The sequence below is a fragment of the Borostomias antarcticus genome (assembly GCF_949987555.1).
Source record: "Borostomias antarcticus genome assembly, chromosome: 1".
In the NCBI taxonomy this organism is placed as follows: Eukaryota; Metazoa; Chordata; class Actinopteri; order Stomiiformes; family Stomiidae; genus Borostomias; species Borostomias antarcticus.
This window is the reverse complement of record NC_140234.1, coordinates 14,366,735-14,392,369: the sequence shown is the minus strand read 5'-3', so window position 1 is coordinate 14,392,369 and position 25,635 is coordinate 14,366,735. Positions and strand designations below refer to the sequence as shown.

The 25,635-nt window shown below is 47.4% G+C and overlaps 1 protein-coding gene across 1 annotated transcript in view; it reads right to left on the bottom strand.

The window, feature by feature from the left end:
- The window catches only part of ppp1r37 (protein phosphatase 1, regulatory subunit 37), a 62,415-nt gene extending 37,452 nt beyond the window's left edge, over positions 1–24,963 (bottom strand). Inside the window, exon 1 of the mRNA XM_084440461.1 lies at positions 22,936–24,963. Coding sequence (XP_084296587.1) covers positions 22,936–23,677 — 742 coding nt within the window. The 5' untranslated portion in view covers positions 23,678–24,963. The remainder of the gene's footprint in view (positions 1–22,935) is intronic.
- Positions 24,964–25,635: the final 672 nt, after the last annotated feature.

Genomic DNA, 25,635 nt, shown 5'->3' with positions numbered 1-25,635 from the left:
ATCTTTTGATGCCTATTTGAACGGACTGCATCGATCAATGCAATGACTCTCCATGTTTTTCAGTTTTACCCTTTTCATCAATAAAACATCATTTTTACATTCATGTCTCAACCATTATTAACGAATTATCTAGTTGATATATGAATAAAACAATAAGCCGTTTTAATGGCTATGGGCTACTAGTTGTAGCTATACACGAGTTGATGCGCTCTGCTCTTACGCACGGTTGAGGCGGCAGCTCAAATACACTTCGCACATATCCTCTGCTATAGCCTCTCACAGACAGCTATGGTGCACTTCATGCATTGGTAGACAGTTCTGTTCTTGCTGCAGCTTGTCTTCACCAGGACGCCAGAGCGCGCAGCTCTTCAGCCAACTGGAGGATGTCGCGTCTGGGGAGGCTCTGCGTCTCTCCACCAGTCCCCAGCGAGTCCAAGCTCCCCCAATGAATAATACTTATTTATAATAGCCTACGTAGCGCGAAACTGTGCATATAATAGGCTGTAGCCAGCGCGAAACTGCGCATTCCCTATAGCCGTTCATGGAACGACTGGCGGCCGGTATAAATAAATAAAAACATACAGGATATTTTCTTATTTGAATGATCTTGAATATATATATATTCAAGATCATTCAAATAACAAAATATTGTGTATATTGTGCATGTGAAGGCACTCACTGTCAAACCTGCCGCTATCTATGCACAAGATAGTTAATGTCCGGATATGATTGGCAATGAGTGATCTTTACTCATGGCGACTATGTCAATTTTGTATGGATCCACAAGTCGATCAAGCTTATTTTTTCTTTGTATCGTGCTGAAGCCATATAGCCTACTGCGCTCAGACTTGGCTACATTAGCTGGTGCCCCGTCTTCAAATTTACTTCCGGGGTTTACGAGTAGCCTACCAGTTGAATGCGTTCCAGAAACAAAACCCAAAACCCCCACGTTCACCATATCTTTACTTACAAATATATTAACAATACTGTTATTTTGCGCATTTGACCTAACAGCCACCACGTCTTGACCCGACGTCAGTTACCGAGATAGATAGGCTACTGTAGGCCTAGATATAGGTGTTCGTAATAATTAAATTACATCCAGATGGAGAAAACATGTGTTTGAGAACAAGGTAATAATAACAATTAAACGTTATTTGTATAGCACCTTTCATACAGATAAATTCAGCTCAAAGTGCTTTACAACAGAGCATTTAAATTAAAGAATCTGAAACTTAATGATGCTTCATTCGTAGACTATAGGAGAAAAACAGAGCCCAGCCTGCTAAATCTAATCAAAGACGCCACCTGGCGGTGGTGCATCACTAAAACGAAATAACACCCGTCTGAAATCCCACGAGATTTCCAACGGGATTTCCCTGCCAAATACCGCGACGTGAAATGCTGCAGCATGTGACATTTCTAACTTCCCACATCTGTATGTGTGGAGGTAGGGTCAGGGTGTGTGCGTGCCTGTATCTGTGTGAAGCAAGGTGGTGTGTGCTTCTGTAGGCCTGAGTACGTGTGGAGGCAGTGTGTGTGTGTGTGTGTGTGTGTGTGTGTGTGTAACTAGTAGGGATGGGAATTTCGACTTATTTTAAAACCGAGTAACCTAACCTGATCCTACTCGAGTAACTGATTACTCAAAAAAAGATACCGTCCAGACAGCGTATTTAACCCCGGCCCCTCGGAGGGGAAAACTTTTTTTTCCGCCGTCATTACCGTGGCGGTGCTTTCATGTCTCTTCCATGTCCTTGCAAATAAACATATTTAAAAGCTGATGTGTGGTTGGATGCATTACTTACCATCAGATTGAATAACCCACAACCAAGTTTTCATGAAGCTATTGGAATCGAAAAACGCAGCCTTTTAATGTGGATGCACTGCCCAGCTCCTATTAAGCCTATCGTTAGGCTACTCTGAAAACTCTAAGCCTACAATATAATATGCAACCAGACCTCTAATTTACTAATCAAAATTAAGTATTAAACCAAGCCTTTACTGCCGATGCCGGATAACAACTGAATGAATTTTTAGCGTTATCTAAAAAGCAGAAGAACCGCGGAACTCACTGCCTATTTCCAATTTATTGGACAATAGCCTAATGGATGTTTCGGCGTCAAGCCTTCATCAGAGAAATGTCCATGCAAAAAAAACTAAATAGATTTATTGAACAATAGGCCTATTCATTCAATATTTATTTATAGCAGGCTGGAAAACTATAGGAGTAGGATACACACATGGACCTGTGGTGGTACTTGCTGTCTTTTTCAGCACCACCTCAGGGCTCATTACCAACATGATTAGCCTACCGCAAAATGATGGGAGTGCTGCGTGGAGCCAGAGTACAAAGCCCACTCACACCACTGCCTACTATGCAGAGTTTTCGTGACCATGTAACTTTGCACCCAAGAACTGTGTCCATGTAAATAAATATAGCTTTTAAAACGTAACCAGTTAGCTGGCTAGACAGTAGTCACTAGTAATCAGTCATCACTGCCCCTGACAGCTGGCTGCATTTATTATTTTTTACGATTGGTGCACTTTCAGATATTCCGTACGGAATAGCCAGACAGGGGGTCCCCCGGGATCCCCAGACAGTTGAAGAGTCATGCCCTCTCTAATATCTGATCATTGGTTGCCTGAAAGAGCCGCAGTGATGTTGGCATTGCCTTTCTGAAAAGTTGAGATGGCAATGTTTTCAAAAAGTCGGAGTGCTCGAAAAAAGACTCCGTATACAGCGCTTTTCTCCAGGCAGCCGCCAACGCTCTATCCTCTTTGGTAACAATTGAAAAAGGGCACAGGCGCTCAGAAATGCGCGCTTTCACGGCCAAACATGCCATATTGTATAACCTTTAGATTAACTGAGTAGTGTTTATTTTTCCGACTAGCAGATCGCCTACTCGGGTACTCGAGTACTCGGTTAGCCGTGCACATCCCTAGTAACTAGTGTGTAGAAACTCCACAACAGAGGTGTTGGTGGAGAAGGAAGAGAGCATATTCCCACACACACAGGAAATAAACACGTGCATGCACAAGCTATGAGCAAAACAGGCCTACACACTAGGGCTGCACGATTATGACAAAAGATAATAATTGCGATTATTTGCTTCAAAATGGTAATTGCTATTAATAATTGCGATTAATATTTAATATATAATATTAATATATAATAACCAAAATCCTAAATCACGGACGTTGATCCCTTTCTTGCTACTAACTCACTGACCTAATTTTCATTTTTTCACTACTCACGGCTGCAGGTACTCTTGTGACACTTGTCTTGACCTGTTGCTATCTGTCTCCTCAGTGAAATTGCTACGCACAGCGCACTCAGTGGGAACGCATGTGATTGGTCAGACAGCATAAGTGCCTGTGATTCGTCCGTGTAGTCCTAGCACACTCAATTCAAAGCAAAATTATTAATCACATTAATTGCGGCCTTTTGCGAGTAGTTAATTGCGGAGGTCATAATCGCGATTTCGATTAATTCACGATTAATTGTGCAGGCCTACTACACACACACACACACACACACACACACACACACACACACAGAGAAACAGTCAGCGACAGGATAATCAATGCCAGGAAGCGAAACCTCAGCTTAAAAGGAGTTGTAGTGTCTGTGTGGATCTGTGTTAGTGTTTGTGTGTTCACGCGTTTGTGTACTGTTGGGCTGCCAGAACCCCAGAAGTACACTGTGTACCCTACAGCTGCCTGGTGGAGCTGAGCCGAGCTGATGGTTAAAGGAGAGACGCAACAAGCAGGCTTGTAAAAGTCTGGCCTCCCTCCTCCTCCTCCTCCTCCCCCCACCTCCTCCTCCTCCCCGTCTCGCTGATCAGGGCTTCTCTAACAGCTGTTGTTCCAACTCGGTTTGCAGCGTTACAAACGTCCACTTGTCCACCGCATTTGACCACCTCAGCTTGACTTGGCTTGGCTCGCTTTGTTGTTTTTTTTGCTTTGTTTTCCACTACAGATAGTAGTTAGTTCAGGGGCCTCAATGTCAATGCGACGTTGAAGAATTCACCAAAAGGAAAATCAGTTTTTCCTAATTTGAACATATACTAATCCTTTCAGTGCAGTAAGTACAGTGCCAGCATTTCAAATATTAATTGGATTTTCACTATAATACTAGAAAGCATAGTTTTCAGCTTTCAGGTGAGAAGTGCTGGATTTTTTATTTTATTTTATAAAGATTTTTTAATCGTTTTTATTAAATGGTAAATGGACTGCACTAATATAGCGCTTTTCCATCTTAGCGGCACTCAAAGCGCTTTACAATGGCCTCTCATTCACCCATTCACAAACACACTCACACACCAATGGCGGTAGCTGCCATGCAAGGTGCTAACCTGCTCATTGGGAGCAATTTGGGGTTAGGTGTCTTACTCAAGGACACTTCGACATGTGGACAGGAGGAGGCGGGATTCGAACCACTGACCCTTTGATCATTGAACGACCCGCTCTACCAACTGAGCTACAGCCGCCTTTTTTTTATTTTTATAAAAAAAATATTTTTAACATTTTGCCGGTCGTATTCAAAGGGTCAATAATGAGCGAAACAGTGATGAACTGGTACAAAGCATCGTTATGCGATAACATTTACAGCGGCAAGGAGACGTTCCATTTCTCTATTTCATTAACCAGCACATACTGTAGGACAGCAATCTGGGCAGCATCCAATATTTCATTGTGTACTAGGCTATATTAAAACCATTAAAAACCACATTCCACATAGCTCCCAATTTGAGGATTTATTGTGACAATAAATGACAAAGAAACGATCTGTCGTTAAATGTGTCTGCAGCTTTTCCTCAACGTTCCCTCTCGTAGGCTGCAGCAGGCTGTGGGCGCTACTCTCAGATGCCTTAGAAAGGCGTTAGCCGACCGTCCACAAAACGTTTCAGAATTCCCCTCACAGCCCCACTCAAAAGTCCCAGCAGCCGGTTGCACCAGCTCATCTTAAGTTCCACCTTAAAGGAGTAGTAAAGGGAAAATGCATGTTTAGCCTTGTTTTAAGGTTACTTATGATCATATACAATGGTTCAGATCAAAACGTTGACAAAACTAGCACTTTTGAGAAAGTCTGATAATTCCTCTACCACCGTTTAGGTCATACAATGGATGTGGGTGGGCACTGTGAAAAATCATTCAAAAACATGTTCAACTTTCGATTTCAAAGACAAGACGTTTTTGCTGTCTTAGCCGATCATCGCCACCTGGCTCAGGCCGGCTGCGCTGTCAACATTGCAGTCGCTCCGTTTGTGAAGCAAGCAAGAATAATCCTTTTCCCCTATTTACCAAATGGTTTTAAAAGGCTATGGTTTATTATAGCCTATTGATTAACCTACTTGTAGCGAGTGGGCGATAGCAACTCGTCCTATTTGCAGTATAATTAACCACAATATATGTGATCCTTTCGGAAATTCAAGTAGGCTAGCCTAATCAATCGCTGTGTAGGCTAACGTTATAGTCATTTTTAATGTACAGTAACATGTTAACGTTAGCTATAGGCTACAAGTTCAACCTGTACGTGTAACCTGTCATGATTGTGTACTTTACATGATTGGGTACCAGTACCATGCTGGATGTCAATTGCTAGCAGGTCAGTGATCCTTAATATAAGGGTTCTTGGGAACCGAAAACGCCGTGGAATAGCGTTTTCTTCATGATCCTCCTCAAAATCTCTCTCGAGGAAGCACCATGGCTACCATTAAAATTATGCCAACGGAATACTTACACCTACTAAGGGCTAGGTGTAACATTTAAGTTATAACTTAGGCCTACGTTGGACTTATTTCAGCTGGTGCAACCCAAAAATCTAAGTAGGATGTAAACTCCACCCTAAGTTAGAACTTAAGTTCAAACTACGCTAAGTTTGAATTTACGATCAGCTGGTGCAACCCAGTCCTGGTGAGTTTTTCCAAGCTGAAGACAAAATATATCTCAAATTAGCCTTGTGTGAATTTCCTCCCATTTGTAGTTTTCCCCTGAGTTCCCTTTGTCAGTCCTGTGCAGTGTTTCACCTTTCGGGTCACCTCAGCTCCCTCAGAACCTCGAAGGAGGTCATGTGAAAAAAGCCACAACTTGACTCGACTTTACTCGACGACTGTACTGGAAAATCCCAAAGCGAGTAGTTGAGTTGAGCCTCTTTCATGTGGGGGAAAAGAAGCTGTAGACTCACGGCCCTGGAGAGGGCAGGAGAGGAGAGGGGAGGAGAGGAGAGCAGGAGAGGAGAGGGGAGGAGAGGGAGAGGGGAGGAGGGCAGGAGAGGAGAGGGAGAGGGGAGGAGGGCAGGAGAGGAGAGGGAGAGGGTAGGAGGGCAGGAGAGGGGAGGAGGGCAGGAGAGGAGAGGAGAGGGAGAGGGGAGGAGGGCAGGAGAGGAGAGGGGAGGAGAGGAGAGGGAGAGGGGAGGAGGGCAGGAGAGGAGAGGAGAGGGAGAGGGTAGGAGAGGGGAGGAGGGCAGGAGAGGAGGGCAGGAGAGGAGAGGGAGAGGGCAGGAGAGGGGAGGAGAGGGCAGGAGAGGAGAGGAGAGGAGGAGAGGGCAGGAGGGCAGGAGAGAAGAGAAGATGAGAGGGAAGGAGGGCAGGAGAGGGAGAGGGCAGGAGAGGGGAGGAGAGGGAGAGGGCAGGAGAGGGGAGGAGAGGGCAGGAGAGGGGAGGAGGGCAGGAGAGGAGAGAGAGGGGAGGACGACAGGAGAGGGAAGGAGAGGAGAATAGCAGAGCTGACAGCACGTGAACAATGATTAAGAGAAGGTTCTATTATGACATCACGCGTCACTATAACTCAGATCCCGCCCATGCCTCCGGTTTATTGTGATTGGCTGCCTTCCACCAGCTAGGCCAAGTAAATCAAGTGTCTCTGAGCTCAATAGCGTTACCTGCAGCACACGTACGCCTACAGTGTACGCACGCAGGCACGCGCACACACACACACATCCTCACACACACACACCCACTGCAGCGACCATCATAATGGTTGGTCTGAAGCAGATCCCACAGGAGATGCAAGATCCTAGACTCCAGAATATCCTGGTTCACAGCGGATAAACAGGAAGTTTTCGCTGTGCTGTGTGTCGGTCTCGATAAGCCAAACAACCGGTCTCCCCTCTGCTCTCTTCCCTATAAGGATCTGATGGCGCCGGATGGGTGGAATCAAGATGGCGGAGCCTGGGTGAAACTACTGCTTACACCTATCCAACCTTTTCTTATCAGTTCATGAGTGTACGGGAGGGGAGAATGAAGGAGCTCTGGAATGCAGTGCAGCCCAGGCCTGGATCGATGGATGAAATGACGAGAGAGAGAGAGAGAGGCTGAAGGAGAGAGAGAGAGAGAGAGAGAGAGGGTGAAGGAGAGAGAGAGAGACTGTCTGTGTGGACTCTGCTCCACATTGATTAACCTAGTTCCTGCTTCAGTGCACTGTGTGCGCCAGGCAGGTTACACACACACGCGCGCGCGCACGCACACACACACACGAGAGATAGATAAAGAGAGAGAGTGAGTAAGAGAGAGTGAGAGAGACAGAGAGAAAGAAAGAAAGAGAGATACAGAGAGTGAGAGATAGAGACAGAGAGAGAGAGAGAGGGAGGGAGAGAGAGACCGACAGAGAGAGAGAGAGAGAGAGAGAGAGAGAGAGAGAGAGAGAGAGAGAGAGAGAAAGAGAAGGGAGGTAGGCTGTTGTTCTTGGAGGGTGTGGTGCAGGAGGACAGCACTGAGCCAGCAAGGGCAGGTCTGCTCTCTTTGTGCCACATAGACAGACAGGAGACTGGGAGGAGGACAGAGGTGGACAGCAGCTGGTCACCGTCCCGCCTCATTCAGCACAAGCGAAAGGCTCTACGCACCAACGTAGACGAGACAAAACACTACTGACAGACGAATTACTCTGAAGACAGCCGTCCAATCAGAGCACAGCCTAGCTAATATGTTGCTGTGGTGTCGTAGCTTGCCTGTGTGTGTGTGTGTGTGTGTGTGTGTGTGTGTGTGTGTGTGTGTGACGCAGAAGCTCATGCAGCCAGGCCAACTAGCGACAACAGGCTCTCACACCCACTCACCATCCCTCCATACTAGAGGTCTTCACGGGTCGGGTATACCCGAGGGACCCGAGACCCGACCCGAGACCCGTACGGGTTCGGGTCCACGTTTCCTCGTTTTATTATGGTCAGTCGGGTCCGGGTCGGATCCCATTCTATTACCGTCGGTCCCGGGTCTGTTTATCATTATGTGTAATACCCGAGTGGATCTGAGAAGATCCGTGATCAGCGCAGCGCTGAATCGTTTCTTTTTTTTAATCATTATTTTCTTTTGGCGCGCAGCGCTGAATCTCACGAGACAAAACGCATGCGTGATTGCGAGTTGAGACAGAGCGGGGAAAATAGCAAACAAAGAAAGATGGACACCGTTAGCAGCTTGTCTGATGTTAAACTAAAGTTACAGAATAATGAATATAAAGAGGTCAAACCCACCAGCACCTCTTCTGTCTGGGCCAACTTCATGCATATTGTCAACAAATAGGAGAAGAAAGTAGGCGCTGTTATATATAGCGATTGATTTCATATAGCCTAGACTAGTTCTACACGTTAGGTCTTTCTCTTTGATCGATTATTTGATTGATTGTATGAGGCTACCATATGTTGTAGGGAGACTACGACCTGATAAACGTTTTTAGCAGTGTGGCATTTTAGTAGCAACTTTAAATAGTCTGTCGGAACCGCCGACCCGACCCGAACTCGGGTCTCTGTCCTACTCCTGCTCTCGGACATTTATCGGATCGGGTCTGTAATGTCTCGGGACAAATTTGGGTCGGTATATATATTTTTTTCAAATGATCGGATCCAGTCGGATCTCGGAACGAATTTATCGGATCCATTCGGGTTCGGGTCCGTCTTTTTGGACCCGAGAAGACCTCTACTCCATACACAGAGGGCTACATGATGGATACACGGATAACGTTACACAAACAACGCGCCACGCACAAACAGAAACAAATAAAAAAAAGAACAGACCGCTTCAAATATGGCCAATCCATCACATCTGTGAGGAGGACACAGACAATTAGAGGCCATCAAAGAGAGAGAGAAACAGGCAGAGCCTCCCTCCCTCTCCCTGCTTCCATCCAGCACACTGGCTCCCTCTGCCAACACTACTCCCAGTGTGATCGGCTAAACATCGCTTTCAAATGTCCAGTCCAATCATGGTTCCCCAAGGGCATAACGTCGTTTAGGTATTGGTTCAGGACGGAGCCTATGGCTACTCTGCTGTTGAAGTCTGACGCTGACCAATTACCTACGCAGGGACCTTTCTCACTCCCGCCTACATACTCTCAGTAACCAATCAGAATACAGTGAGCGGTGATTGACATGACAGAAGGCAGCGATGCTATTCAGTAAAAGACAGCAACTATCAATTCAGCCAAGTCCATGCAAGGTTCCCAGGCCTCCACAAACATCCGTAAGGGTGTAGAGTCTGTTTAGAAGCAGGAAGAGCTTCCTCCTGGGACCATCCTCCTCGGAAAAAATATGTACGCTAGTCAATGGCGATAAACAAATAATTTTGCGATCCCGTTGGAACTGTGCCGTGACCATACACGCATGAGGTTTGTCACTTTTAAACAATTTTAATTTTGCAAGTCGTCAAATTCGCAGTTTGTCGTAAAACTCTACAGCAATCATTCAGCAGTTATTAATGTGGGACCTCGACGGGTCTTTAATTCACCACACGGCAGGTGACACACAATTACACTCGTGAGCAGCAACGCGTCACACACATGCAGTCAGGGGTCGGCGGTGGAAAGTGTTCTCTGCATTTATCCCTTCCAACGCCGTCCTCCTCCAGGGGCAGCCAGGAGCAGAGGGCAGCCATCGTTCATGGCGCCCGGAGATCAAAGTGCTCAGTCTAGGTCTTGGTCAGGGACCGGACTGAAGAGCATCTGTTCTTCCACGTTTTTCATATTGTGTTCTTTTGAGAGGAAAGCCGAGCCAACGTGGGGAGAGCATGCAAACTCTGCACAGAAACAGCCCGGAGACCTTCTTGCTGTAAGGCGACAGTACGAAGTACTGCACCACCATGCCGCACATGAGCAATTTTGGGGTTCGGTGTCTTGCTCAAGGACACGTCGGCACACTGCCGGGAGCTGGGATCGAACCGGAGACCTTGCGATCCCCAGCCGGCCGCCCTACCTCTCGAGCTATGTGCTGCTCAGAAAGAGTTTAAAATGATTCAAACAGGTGAAATCACTACTAATAGCCATGTTGAGAGCTGCAGCTACGCGAAAGGAGAGATAGTTCTGTAAGAGCCAGCATGCAGGACCGCCTTTACAAGATTTTAGTGCGTGTTGAACAAGTGTAATGTCAGCTAATATTAGCTAACTTGAGAGTTAGCAAAGAAATATTTCTCTCTCCCCATTGACTACCTTTCATATTTTCTTTCAGATTTAAAGTCCCATGGGGCATTTCTCTTCCTGCTTCCGCTTCGGTACTCCAGTGACAGGACTTCCAAAGACATAGATCAGAGTGTTGTTGACTCTCTACTCCAGCCATGCCAGATGGCCGGCTACTATACAGCTCAAGGAGAAAGCCGTGACCTGAGAGAAAGGTTGAAGGTTGGGGGTGCTGCTAAGAGGGGTTAGAATCAAGGCTTTGGTTCAGTCGATAGGCTGGTTTACCAGACGGAGATTACGCCTATAATCCAAGACTGGAAACATGGAGATTATCCAGTGAAATGGCCTCATAACTCTAGTCTTAATTCCAGTCTAATCCTAGTCTGGGACTAAGAAACCCTTTCAATGGAGCATCTCCACAGAAATGTTCTTTATAATCTGGGACTAATCTGTGCCTGGGGAAAGCCTGCCTGAAATCTCTCTGACCTGAACCCCATTCATCCTAACGAGCCGAGATCTCCCACACATGAGAGATCTTACCTTATCTGCCATGCCGTCATCGTGGCTAATAGAGGATCTGATCTAATTTAGTCTAATAAGACAGCAAACTTAAAGGAGTAGTAAGGGGAAAATGCATGTTTAGCCCTGTTTTAAGGTTACTTATGATCATATACAATGGTTCAGATCAAAACGTTGACAAAACTAGCCTTTTTGAGAAAGTCTGATAATTGCTCTACCACCGTTTTGGTCATACAATGGATGTGGGTGGGCACTGTGAAAATGTTTTAAAAAAAACATGTTAAACTCTAAATTTTAAAGACAAGAAACTCACCTAGGTGTTAGTTGGTGTTCTGACATATAATTCGCCATAAAGTAAGATTCTAGTTCATCTGGAAAGGCTTTTAAAAAAAAATATTTAGCATAGAACTATTTGGTCGCAGCACATACATGTGTAAACTTTCGCTTGAACTGATTCCGATCTTGCTCAATGCCTTGAAGTAGTTCTGCTTCCTGAATCCCCTCTGCGGATTGATCTACACATCTACCAACGGTCGCTTCAATACAAGTCAATGGATTTCATAAAATGATCAATAAAACCCTACAGGATTCATACTTTGTGGCGAATTTGATGTCAGAACACCAACGGACACCAATTACCCCCTTGGTGAGCTTCTTGTCTTTGAAATTGAGAGTTAACATGTTTTTGAACGATTTTTCAAGGTGCCCACCCACATCCATTTTATGACCAAAACGGTGGTAGAGCAATTATCAGACTTTCTCAAAAGTGCTAGTTTTGTCAACGTTTTGATCTGAACCATTGTATATGATCATAAGTAACCTTAAAACAGGGATTAACATGCATTTTCCCTTTACTCCTTTAAATCCTTTATACTGTATAGAAATTGTACTTGTGTAATTTGTAAATGTGTAACTTTTAAATTAGTAATTAGTAAATTGAGTATTGGAGTCTATCTGTTATTGAGTCTGCAGCAACACGTAAGTTACATGTGACAAATAAAGAATTGGTGAATCTTGAGGTCTGGGTATCCACAGTATAACGTGATGCCGCTACCCAGAAAATGAACCCAACTACTAATGCTGTTGCTAACTACTAATGCAAAATCCATCTAAGTGAACGTTCTGTCTGACCCAATTTCCCCGTGTGTCAAATCAATCTCTCATCTCCCCTCTCCTCCTCCCCTTGCATTCTGTCTGTCTGTCCATCCGTCTTTCCCTCATCACCCCATTCTTTCCTCCTCCTCACCTCCTGTCTCTTTCTTGTATTCTCCTCTCTCTTTTGCTGTCTCTTCACCTCTTCATCCCTCTCTGTCTCGTTGATGGGGAACAGTGCAAAGACACAGTGGCCGTCGGTGCCGAGCGTTCTCTCATCTCCCCGGTGACAGAGGGAGGGAGAGGAGAGATGGAGGGGTGCAGAGGAGAGAGGGAGGGGTGGAGAGGAGAGGAGGAGGGGTGGAGAGGAGAGAGGGAGGGGTGGAGAGGAGAGATGGAGGGGTGGAGAGGAGAGGAGGAGGGGTGGAGAGGAGAGATAGAGGGGTGGAGAGGAGAGATGGAGGGGTGGAGAGGAGAGGAGGAGGGGTGGAGAGAAGAGGAGGAGGGGTGGAGAGGAGAGGAGGAGGGGTGGAGAGGAGAGGAGGAGGGGTGGAGAGGAGAGGACGGGAGGACTGTGGGGGGAGAGTGAAGAATCTGAGCAGAGCAGCTGAGTGTGTGTGTGTGTGTGTGTGTGTGTGTGTGTGTGTGTGTGTGTGTGTGTGTGTGTGTGAGTGGACAGGAGAGGGACAGACGAGCTGCCTGGTCTTGTCTGGTTGTCTATATAAATAGAATTAGCAGGAAAAGATTTCCACGCTAAAATCCTGGATGTCTTGGCATGTCTTATTTTTTTTTACATGAACTAAACATGGGATATGCCACCCTGTTGCCATACTGTAAATGTTTTCATGAAGATCCACTGGTCATCAATATCCATTCAATGACCAGTGAGCCCATCTCTCAGCCCTGTACTGGAGGCTGGGGCCGGACCTGCGGTGGCCAGCATGGGGGTCAGCCCTGTACTGGGGGCTGGGGCCGGACCTGCGGTGGCCAGCATGGGGGTCAGCCCTGTACTGGGGGCTGGGGCTGGACCTGCGGTGGCCAGCATGGGGGTCAGCCCTGTACTGGGGGCTGGGGCTGGACCTGCGGTGGCCAGCATGGGGGTCAGCCCTGTACTGGGGGCTGGGGCTGGACCTGCGGTGGCCAGCATGGGGGTCAGCCCTGTACTGGGGGCTGGGGCCGGACCTGCGGTGGCCAGCATGGGGGTCAGCCCTGCGGACGTCAGCAGGCGTTCACTCACACCATCAAACAGCAAACAAGATGAAGGAGGGAGTGAGAGGGAGAGAGAGAAAGAGAGGTGCACAGAGAGAGAGGGAGAGAGAGAGAGAGGGAGATAAGAGTGCTGGGAGAGAGAGAGAGAGAGAGAGAGAGAGAGAGAGAGAGAGAGAGAGAGAGAGAGAGAGAGCTAGACCAACAGAGGCAGATGAGTACTTAGAGAGTTAACTGTCCTGGGATTGGTAAAGGGTTTCAAGAGGACAAGGAGGTGTGAGGATGCAGGACAGGGACTAGTACAGGAGAGGGACAGGACAGGGACAAGGTGGTGTGAGGATGCAGGACAGGGACAAGTACAGGGACAAGGACAGGGACAGGAGAGGGACAAGGACAGGAGAGGGACAGGACAGGGACAGGAGAGGGGTCAGGAGCGGGCGTGGCGGAGGACCAGTCAGCAGTCAGACAACCACGTGCAGCTAGTTGAATGTATGGAATGGGGCGGGGAGTCCTCAGTCCAAGCCTTTGTGTGTGTGTGTGTGTGTGTGTGTGTGTGTGCGTGCCAGAGCCAGGCGGCACCCTGCTGTTTTACATCTGAGTGTTAGCGTCTAAAATAGCACCCCTGGCCCGCCCTCCTCCCCCTCCTCCCTGCCCTTTCACACTGCCGTGTTGTGGAGGGCCACAGCGGGCGGCGTCATTCGCACGTAACAGCTGCATGGCTGCCCGGTCGCGGAGGGCAGGGAGGAACGCTCCGCACCCGGGACGGGGCGGCTCCGCCGTGGGCCGGCGCACCTGCTGACCGGGGCCCTCCTGGGCCTCTGGGAGGGGGGCAGGATCAAGGGCAGGGGACAAAATACGCGCAACACTCGCGGCCGATGTGACTGTGAGGCGAGAGATAGCTGACGAATGCTTCCGATGAAGACGGACAGGGGGCCCTATCTAGGCCGGCGAACCCGGCAGCTGTTAGTTCCAACGGGTAGAATGTTCTGACAGATTCTGACGGCGAAATCCCAATCGAAAGGCGACGTCGCGGATCTAAAGTAAAGGTGACGTCACACCAGCTGACGATGACGTCACAACCGAAAAGGTGACATCACCGGCTAATGGTGACATCGCAAACAGTGACGTCACAAAAGGCTGACAGATGAGGTGACAGAGGATTCAGTAATAGAACAACAGACTAGTGTTGTCAAGCCTCTTCTATCCTCAGTAACCCCCCCCCCCCCCACTCACACTCACACACACACACACACACACACACACACACACACACACACACACACACACACACACACACACACACAACTCCTCCTGTATCTCTGCTCCCTCTGTATCCAAACTGCTGCTCCAGCTGGCTGAGGAAGTTTGGCTACGGCGACGTGTCCAGGCCAGGCGGCCCGGCGTCAGAGCCAGAGAGGAAGGAGATGATGATGATGAGGATGGCCACGTCCACAGCTCGATCAGGGCCAAGCAGCTCAACCGTCAATCATTAACTAAGAGCACTTAGCAGTCAAGGAGGCTCGGGCTGGGGACCCGGACACGGTTCCGCCTCTCTCTCTCTCTCTCGCTAGGGTTGGAGGGATAGACCTCTCTCTCCCTCTCTCTCTCTCTCTCTCTCTGTGTGTGTGTGTGTGTGTGTGTGTGGCAGTCAAGACATTCCCAATCCACAGATGAGGCCTGATCTATGCACTCACTCAAATGGAGAATTGCACTTAAATTATAACACGTAACAGCCCTTCCAACAACGCATTATAACATGTAACAGCCCTTACAACAACGCGTTATAACACGTAACAGCCCTTACAACAACGCGTTATAACACGTAACATCCCTTACAACAACACGTTATAACACGTAACAGCCCTTACAACAACGCGTTATAACACGTAACATCCCTTACAACAACGCGTTATAACACGTAACAGCCCTTACAACAGCGCGTTATGACACGTAACAGCCCTTCCAACAACGCGTTATAACACTTAACAGCCCTTCCAACAACGCGTTATAACACGTAACAGCCCTTACAACAACGCGTTATAACACGTAACAGCCCTTACAACACGTAACAGCCAGGGCATATTAGCAACAAAGCTTTATGCTGAGTCAGCACAACACATTCAGGCCACGGCAATCCAACCCAATCTTAAGGACGAACTATGCCAGCACAGCGACGACTCGGTGTGTCAGGACATCACTGACCCCGTTTAGACTTGGTTTCAGAATGTGTCTTGAACGATCAGATTCAAAGTGGACAGCGCTAAATACCAGTGTAAACGGCCACCAAAGAGTTTTGTGAAATGTTTCGTCCGACCACTTGCCGAGGTGGTCTGGGACGCATTTGACCACATATCTTTAGTAGTCTGAACGCTAATGCGTCCCCGATAAAAACGTAACGGGAAAACACGTCATCGATGCAGGGTAATGTTTCTCCTTTTTCGCCTTAGCCTGCGCTTTTTAAATCAGAACAGTTGGAAAAAGTCCTACTATGTTCATTAGTTCTTTTCACTTTTTTCAATCTGCTCGAAGTCAAACCGACTGATTATTGATTTGTTTACATGGAGCAGTGTGTGACACGCACGCAGGCAGGAGTGAGTTACTATGGTTACTACGTACGAACACAAGTGGTCAGCTGGACACATTTGGAGACGCGTGATAGACACGGGTGTAAACGATGATGTGTCTCGCTGTCCACTTGTGATCCGATTGTCCAAAACACATTTTAAAACCAAGTCTCAGCGGGGTCATCGTTCTTCACGCTGACAGTATGATAGAACAACCACTGTAGCGTCGGTCTTTGTCAGAGCAAGACCCCCCTCGAAACAGAAGAGTGACATCACGCTTCTAACAGTAGGACTGACCCTTCTGAAACACATAAGTGAGCGGACATTTTGTGACAGGTGTTTATTGGCCGCCAGCCTCCTCCTCCTCAACACTCCTCTTCCCCTCTCCTGTCTTCGCTGGATAAGAGGAGAGATAAGGGGTTTATTGCCTGATAATAATATGCTGATGATACTCTTGTGACGCGCGTGGAGGCAGAGAAACGTGTTCTTCTTTGAGCTAAATGGGATCATTTCAAACCAGTCTAGGCATGAATGACTCGGAACAGTGGCTGAGTACGTGCCAACAAGTTGATTATCTAGCTGGCCTACCGAATGTAGGAATGGTACTTAGTACGTAATCTATAATTTAGGACATGATCTATGTAGGCCCAGACCCATGTGGTGGTTAGATTTATTTATTTATTTAACTTTTACTTAGCCAGTGATACGTCTTTGTTTCTAGCCATCAATGTGTATAATCTGTGTATCCTTGTCCTTGTCCCTGCTCAAATATTGGACATGAATGTGGATGGATTTCACAAGGGTACTGGCAACCTGACCCAGTGAAAACACAGCCAAATAAAATGGATGCCTTGGCTGGTTGCACTGGCTGAACTCCAAGGTCACATGACTGAAGTTTAGACATGCACGCGCACACACGCACGCACGCACATAAACACAGAAAGGCCAGGGTTCAGGTCACGACCCCACACTGCAGGAGAAGAACGGACAGAGCAGGACACACAAACACACAAACACACAAACACACACACAAACCGGGCCAGACTCAACACGGGGAGTTATCAGGTTCGTTGGTCTAAAGCCACATCAAACAACATCTCACGGGTCAATGAGTCACACGAGCTCCGGTGCCAACTGGGTCCAGGGTGGGCTGACTGACATGAGACTGCACGTAGGCTCGGGCACAAATGCCCGGTCCAAGAACAGTTAGAGTTACCGCCCTCACTGCTAGGCCCTGTCCAGGTCATGGATGTATTAATAGAACTGGACAGGGTCACTCCATTCACTGACTGCTCGAAAAAGTGAAGCCCTATCGAACCGCGCCATCTTTGAAAAAAATGCGTCACTGATACCTTTGACATGCGCAGTCAAAGGTCTCAATGATGCGTTCTTGTAGTCCACGAACAGATTGCGTTCATGGCTCTCCCCGCTCTGAGTTAGCGATTAAAAGCGGCTTGCTTATTAATCTACTTTGTCAAATATATCCGTTGGAAAACATATTTTTTTATCCAGGCATCTTAGTTTTAACAGTATAATTGTGACTGAACATGTTTTGTTTGCTAGTAGGTGGCATTCATTCTGTTCACAACAACGCGATGGGCAGCCAGGCGAAATAGCTCCAGGGGACCTGGTCCCAGGCGAGTAGAACAGCTGTCCACCCAGAGATGGGATCTCTCGTTGCGGCATGAAGTTTGTGGCTAACCCGCCGAGCTTGAAACAGAATGAATATCACCCATTAGCAAACAAAACATGTTAAGTCACAATTATACTGTTAAAACTAATATGGATAAAAAATATGTTTTCCAACGGATATATTTGACGAAAGTAGATTAATAAGCAAGCCGAGCGGGGAGAGCCATGAACGCAATCTGTTCGTGGACTACAAGAACGCGTCATTGATACCTTTGACTGCGCATGTTCAAACGGTTCAATAGGGCTTCACTTTAGATGTAGAATCCTGGGGGCCTGGTCCAGGTTTACAGTCCAAGGCTCATTTTTTGTAATTTAACCTAAAACAATGCTGCAGTAAGCCTATTAGTCATAAAATGTTGGCTAAATGGCGCACGAATGAACCCAGAGTTGGTTCAATGCCCCCCGGCTCATGTGTGGAGCCTGCAGAGACTCTAGACCAGGGGTCGGCAACCTTCACTATCAAAAAATAAATACAAACGTTGACTGGAGCCGCAAAAGATTTGAGCCTTATAATAAAGGCAGTGTTTACTCTAGATTTTTTTTCAGGCCAGGTGGTAAGCACCTGTGTGGTGGTGGTGGTGGGCGGGTCATTAAGGGAGGGGGAGGTCTGGGGATCCTCCCCCAGGACACTTTGAGCATCAAACACTTCATTTGAAGCATTCTGGGTAGTTTTTATGAGAGCCAGTGGAGAGGGGATAAAGAGGCGCAGGTTGTCGACCCCTGCACCAGACAGAGAGAGGGAGAGAGGAGAGGGGGAAGGGGAAGGAGGTGGGATAGGAAGGAGAGGTGGAAGAAGGGAGGGAGGGAGGGAGGAGAGGGGAAAGTGAGGAGGGATTAGAGGGGACAGAAGAAGGGATGAAGGCGAGGGTGGAGAGGGAGAACGAGGGAGGAAGGGAGGAGAGCTGGGCACTGGGAAGTTCAGGAATCTCAGGATGTGATGTAACATGTGCCTGGGACTGGGAGGAGGGAGAGAGAGAGGGGGAGAGAGAGAGAGAGAGAAAGAGAGAGAGAACAAGAGGTGCTAGAACAGCACAGAACACGGTCTCAGACACTAAAGTTGAACCCCCCAAAAACAGAAATACATTGAAATTCACACTGTTCTCTTCAGCTGCAAAGTGACACTCGCACTATTATTGGCAGGGGATCAATAACAGCCAAGTGCAGTATTGTATGACCCCGACATGCTTGATAAGACTGTGTGACATCCAGCTTAAATGTCTGTGGTCTTTTGTACCATGGAAACCTGAGCCCAATTAGACAGCACCGGGCCTATAACTAGGCGACTTGCTAGAGGGGACACTGCTAAATTGCTTATTTTGTAAAGAACTAGCTTAGGGCACTCGAAGAGGCAGATGATTCAAGCAGCATACTATGTAAAGCAGGTAGAGACTAGAGTCCCTAGAACCCACGGGCATGCCGGCATAAGGCAGAGAGAGAGAATGAAAAACGGGGAAATGATACACCAGCCAGGCCTGCTATAACTACAACACCTTGTTGACTACGGCGTCTAAGGCCTCTTTAGTTTCAACAACAAGATAATAGGGTTTAGTCTTCTAGGTCTAATACTAGATCTAACAGAGAGTGGCGGAACTCCTGTTACAAGACAACCCCGCCCAATGGGGTGATCTCTGACCACGGGACCAGGAAGAGGCAGGGAGGAGGAGGAGGAGGAGGTGGTGTGTGTGTGTGTGTGTGTGTGTGTGTGTGTGCGTGTGGAGATAGTCCTACTAGTCCCGTTTCCTGGGCTTCAGCTCAGTGACCGTATCAGCCTCCCTCAGGCAGAGGATCTGACTTCCCCTTCGGTGAACATGACCCCGGGATATACTGCTAAGAGATGGAGGGAGGGATGGAGGGAGGGAGAGGGTGGATGGAGGGATAGAGAGAGGGAGGGATCGGGGCCTGTTCCTTCACGTCACATTACAGAGGAGGAGAGAGACGAGGAGGGACAAGGGTGGTGTCCGGTGCCAGCGCCATCTTATACTCTTCCTCATCTTATACTCTACCTAATACTCTTCCTCCTCTTATACTCTTCCTCATCTTATACTGTTCCTCTTATACTGTTCCTCCTCTTATACTCTTCCTCCTCTTGTACTCTTCCTCCTCTTGTACTCTTCCTCCTCTTGTACTCTTCCTCCTCTTGTACTCTTCCTCTTATACTCTTCCTCATCTTATACTCTTTCTCATCTTATACTCTTCCTCATCTTATACTCTTTCTCATGTTATACTCTTTCTCATCTTATACTCTTCCTCATCTTATACTCTTCCTCAAACCAACTTTACTTTTGGATGAAACATCCAGACTTGGGATATGAGGAAGACTTGTGTAAGAAGGTTAAGGGGTGTGACAGCTAAACGATCAGAACAAGCAGCTCAGCATTTTGGATCAAGGCCCGACTTCGGGTGGGTGTTGTTGAGGCAGAGACGGGTGCAGGAGAGACACTAATGCTGCAGCTACTGTGCTTCAGAGGGCCATAGTTGAGAGTGAAAATGATTATCAGACTAGTATAGACAGATCATCAAGGTCAGATGGGCCTAAAGCCAGTCGACGGCAATCTAACATTGACCCGAGTTGATCTGCAATTAAGTACAGATGCTATGCTAATGTTCTCCCAGGACTGACACTGAGAGTGCTGTCCGCTCCCAGGACTGAAATAGTACCAGGGCTGCCCCCTGACAGTCGACAAGTCGAATCATCAGTCGGAGACCCTTAAGTCGATTGAGATTCTTGAAGTCGACCAGTCGTTTTTTTGCTCCACTGTCGATATGCGCTGTTGGGCTATGACGTCTCGCCTGCCTTGTGATTTATATAGGACAGGCCAATCATTAGTTTTAGACCTAGGCTATTACCACAGCTATTTGTTGTGCAGTAAAAGGAGACTTAAGACTTGTATTGTGGAGGGAAGAAGACGGGGAACCCCTCTCCCCTCCGCTGTGTGTCTAGCCTAGCCTACTGTGCGCCAGCAATCATGTGCGTTTCCCAAAAGGAATATCACAACACAAAACAGCTTTCCTAGATCAATCTTCTTGTATTAACTAAGATAACCGCTGCCAAAAATACATTTTCCCATAGATTGAGCTCTAACGTCTGCGAAAAAAAGTCTTTAGTGACCGCCAAAACATTTCCTTACTGACTGCTGCCCAACGCATGAGACTATTCGCGCACGCTTTGAAATGGGCAGTTAAGGAGACTATCGTCAAATCGCCCAACCCTAATGTAGGCTATGAGAATTGGGAAACACTTCATAAAAACATGGGGGCATCTGAAGCCGATGGACAATGTGCGCTAGAAGAAGATTCATCTTTAGCAAGAAAAAGATGCGTCTTTTATTGTGCTGCCTGATTTGTGCTGTTTGAGTTTAAAGTCTGACTCTGTCCCGACTCCTGCAGGCTCACCTCCTAGAGATAATGGGCAAAAAAGGACGAACAAATCGTCGAATCTCTGGTTTGAAGAGGCGAATCTGAACCGACGTACAAAATTCAGAGCCCTAAATAGTACAGTACCGATAATATCATATCATCAGTGCTCTCAGTTTTTAACTGGCATAATGTTATCGTGTAGGGCCTAGGCTAAATGGTTTATCATGTGTTTGCCCAGACCACTCTCCCCTGGCTGGCTGGCACTATCAGTTGGACCTTTGAAACTTAAATAAACTGATGATAATGTCTTCCCTCCGCCTAAAAGCTTGCTGTAGCCTCAGCCGCATATCTATTTCCAGAAACATTTTTCTGAGAAGTCTTGTGATGGAGTAAGCTGGAAAACGCTGGGGGCCCTGTTGGATGATTAAGACAAAAAAATGTTCAGATTTTAAATCTTCAGATTTGCAGCCTGCTCCGCCACTCCACGCCATTCCACTCGTGGATGGATGTTTGCGCAACCGCTAATAAACCAATCGGATAGAGCCGTAATCCATGAGTCAGCATTAGCAAGTAGATTCCTGTCCCTGACCTGAAATCGAAATGGAACAAATTGGAGGTAAGAAGAACAGAAAACGGACTGATTTGTGAATGTCATCTCTGCTGAGAGCTGATTGGTCGAGGATGTCAGTGTACTTGTTTTGGGGGGAAAACAATGGCTCTCTCGCTCTCTCTCTGTGAATGGCTCTCTGCAAGACAATTATGATGTCATCATCTAGACCGTTCCAATTCAACAGCACATTAGGTAACACAAGACTGTCCTGCTTGTGCTTCAGTCACTTCCAAAATGACTAACGACTAGCCTCCTCTGTCGGATGCTAACACTACATCAAGCAACCTTGTCTGGAAATGCGCCCATGAGGAAACTATAGACACACACAAACACCACGCACACCCCTGCCTTAAAAACTGTCAATGACTAGGCCCATTTACCATATTTTCACTGAATCAACAGTAGCCTACTAAAACAACACACCTGCAAGGAGTGTCTGCTTCAGCTCACTGAGGTCTACGGATATCAGCTTGGCATCGCCATCCTGATCACATGACCTCACATTCTGCTTTTCTCCACGCATCAGTCTGGTAATGCTCCCATTAAGAGAGATTTCCAGAAACTCAGATTGTGTGGTGGACCAATCACAACCGTTTATCTAATATGGGGCGGGTTTAATACAATGACTATATACCATATCTAGGATACGATATGACTCACTCAAACCAATGAACTGACAAGTTTCCAGACTTGCCAGGCTGTAAGGATGTGGCTAGCAGCTAAACCAGCACTAGGGGCAGCCCGCCGTTGCCTTCCCTACGGTGTCTTTCATTGGTGTCTTAAATCTGCACTCTCTGAAAACACAACACATAGCCTAAAGCCTTGGCCTAGCTATGTGATGACATCACAAGAACCACAACGTGAAACATACTTGATAGGTCTTCTTCTGCCTGCATCAAATACATAATGCGAGACGGCAGAAAAAAAAAAAAAAAAACGCTCCAGTCGTCGCTGTGAAAAGAAAAAACAATGAAGGTGGCCAGCTGGGTAGGCCGCGCCGCCTCAGGATGAAACCGACACTGGTGAGATCACGCGTGAGGTGTAGGGGGTTGCTATGGAAGTCAGTGGGGGGTGGAACCTGGGGGCTTCAGAGGGAGCAGGTGAGACCAGAATCATGGAACAGTCCTTTCGGAACACCGGGACATTCCACTGTGACACTGAACCCTAATTAGCCTGATTCTAGGCTGGGGGGTGATACACTCACCCACTGGCCTTAATTTAACACAAGTAGAATGAAGCACAAGCTACCTACTGATCGTGTGTGTGTGTGAGACTGGTGTTTATGTGTGTGTGAGAGAGAGAGAGAGAGAGAGAGAGAGAGAGGGAGGGAGAGAAATCGTGAGTGTGTGTGTGTTTACCAGGTCTCCAGGGAGTGTGTGTGTGTGTTTTACCATGTCTCCAGGGAGTGTGTGTGTGTTTTACCATGTCTCCAGGGAGTGTGTGTGTGTTTTACCATGTCTCCAGGGAGTGTGTGTGTGTTTTACCATGTCTCCAGGGAGTGTGCGCGTGTGTGTTTACCATGTCTCCAGGGATCCTTGGGCTCCACCGCTCCAGAGACGATGTCTTCATCCGAGGGGAACGTCACCCTCTTGACCCCCGGTTTGTGCCCGTCCTCCCCCTCCTCCTCCGTGGGGGGGGGGGGCTGGTCTGGGGCAGAGGCCGGAGTCCCGCTCTCCTGCCCCGGTTCTGGGGGACTGCCTGCCCCCTCCTTGGCCTCATCCTGGGCTGTGGAATCTGGACGAGCACAGTCCGAGGAGTGGGTCTCCTCCGCTAAAGATGGTCCCTGTTCTGTTGGCTCGGACTCCAATACGCCACTCTCGTCCAGGCTCAAATCCACCCCGATGTCCATATCACCGCCATCCTCCTCCTCCTCCTCCGGCCCCGTCGCCATTATCGGAGCTGGCGGCTCCGTGTCTTTGAGAACGTCCACTCTGTGTCGGTCGTCATTGGGAACGTTCAAGTCTGGACTCACGACCGCTGAGGTGTCCGGCGAACCACTGTTCTTATTCCCGTTCACCTCGTCTATTTCCAGCATGTCTCTCGTCCGACTGTTGTCCTCCTCGTCCCCCCGTGGGTTGTCGGTCAGCCGGGGTGACGGCGTCTCCGCGGCGTCCGTGTCAGTGTTTTGTTTACCCAGATCCCCGTCCATTAGTGCAGTGAGCCGCGGTATGATCTCCTCTGTGCTGTTGACGCTGTTATCATCCACATTGTTCTTTGTCTTGACATTGCAAGAATCTAGAGACTGCTCCCCGATATTCATATTTTCATTCCCGGGGATTGAGCAAAGTTGAATGCAGAAGGGCTTAACGACACAGATATTATTGACTTGATGATGGCCTGTGGAGCAGCCTAAATGTTTTGCCTATGTGCCATGTGAAATGTCAACAACACTTCTAAACCTGCATGCTGCCTATATCACAGACATGTCACATTTAAGAATATTCACACCTGACAAATACATTATTTTAAAACTAATAATCGTAAACAACTTCATTAATAGACAACTTGACCATTTACTTGCCAATTAAAGCAACGGGTTGATTTAATGATGGGCTGCCAGATATGTTTACAGGTACTTTGGAGTATTAGAGGCCTGAAGTTGTAATTTCCTTGCATTGATGGATAGTGTAACGTTACACAATAACAATTAGCTAGGCCTACCTGCAGGTACTTGAATGATATGGGTGTCAATTTATTCTGACTTATGTAACACACCTGATATAATTGTGACAAAACGGTGATTCCCTTGTTATGCACAACTACTAGTCATGTTCCTAACAGCAGCTGCCTAGTCTCCAGCTAATGCCAACTATTGCTACCGTGTTAGCGTGCGACTAGCTGATGTTCGATGACTAGCTAACAATGAACTGCACAACAACGGAATATTCAATAGCTACACTGTGGTCACAAATGCGTCTATCTTAATTTTGGTCAGACGGTTTTGTAACGTTAGCTGGATATGGAAGGATACCTCGAGGTATTCTAGAAGGACTAGCTAGCTAGCTACCTGTCTAGCCAGCTAAAAATTGAGTCAGTCGCTCATGGTGCCTCCATTACGCGCTAACGTGAGCTAACAAAAGTGAACTGTCTAGCTCCAGCCACGACCATCGTTTGCGTAAAACAATATAGCTAGATAGCTGAAGTTATTGCCCGGTTAACAATGACACCTACGCCAAAGCGACTGCATGCGCGGTCCTGTTTGTGAACCCGAATGCTTTGTTTTCCTGAATCCAGCCTTCTATCCCAAAATAACAATTCCCGAACGTGTCTCTCGGTCTCCCCCCGTGCGCCTCGCATCCCTCGGCTAGGCGAGGAAGAAAACACGCGTCACAGTCCCGAGCATGTTTCGGCGGTGCTGGCGTGTTTATGCCGAAGGATTTCCGACCGACGATCTTCCAGTCTTAAGTATTGTCAAAATAAAGAAATATCACGTCGTGTCATATTCCACATGTATATCGCTGCGCCTCTCGTCGCAAAGTTGCTGTTTTTGTGTCCCCCCCGTGCTAGCTAGCCGAACTCGGCTCCAACAACTGTTTGTTGTCTATACGTCCATACGTCATCACATCGCGGGGCATGTTCAGCAGACGCAACGTTACAAAACGTTCCCAATAGAAATGTGCCTATTACGCACACTTTACCCGCGCGGCTCATGTAATTGCAATGTTGCAGTGTTCATATTCAACTTCTATGTGGCGTATTTCCTTTACGCATGCCCGCTTTAGAGTTCATAGCGGGCCGGTTATTGACCAGGTGAGTGAAGTTTGTAAATCAATCGATGTTAATCATATCCCACCGGAAGTTGTAATATCGGGTTAGAATCGATCTCGATGCATGTGACACCCATCGCAATGGTTATTCCAAGGAATGTTTTGTTGCCAGTGTTCAGTCGCGGAACGTTTCTGTACATCACATCCGAAAGTTATTGCATTTTATTTTAATCTATGTATATTCCCTATGTATATTATCTATCTATCTATCTATCTATCTATTACCCTATGGTACAATGTTATTTACTGATCATATAAGCAAAACAAATCAGCAATTGGCCAGAATCAACCGCAGTGTAAACATCCACGTATAAGCGACTGTTTAACGGTTTGTTTGAACTGTTGAGGCACTGTTGGCTAGTTGACACATTGGCTTTCACCACATGCCAGGTGTCAACAGTAAAACATTAATGTCACTAAACTATTAACACGTACATTAATGCAAATATCT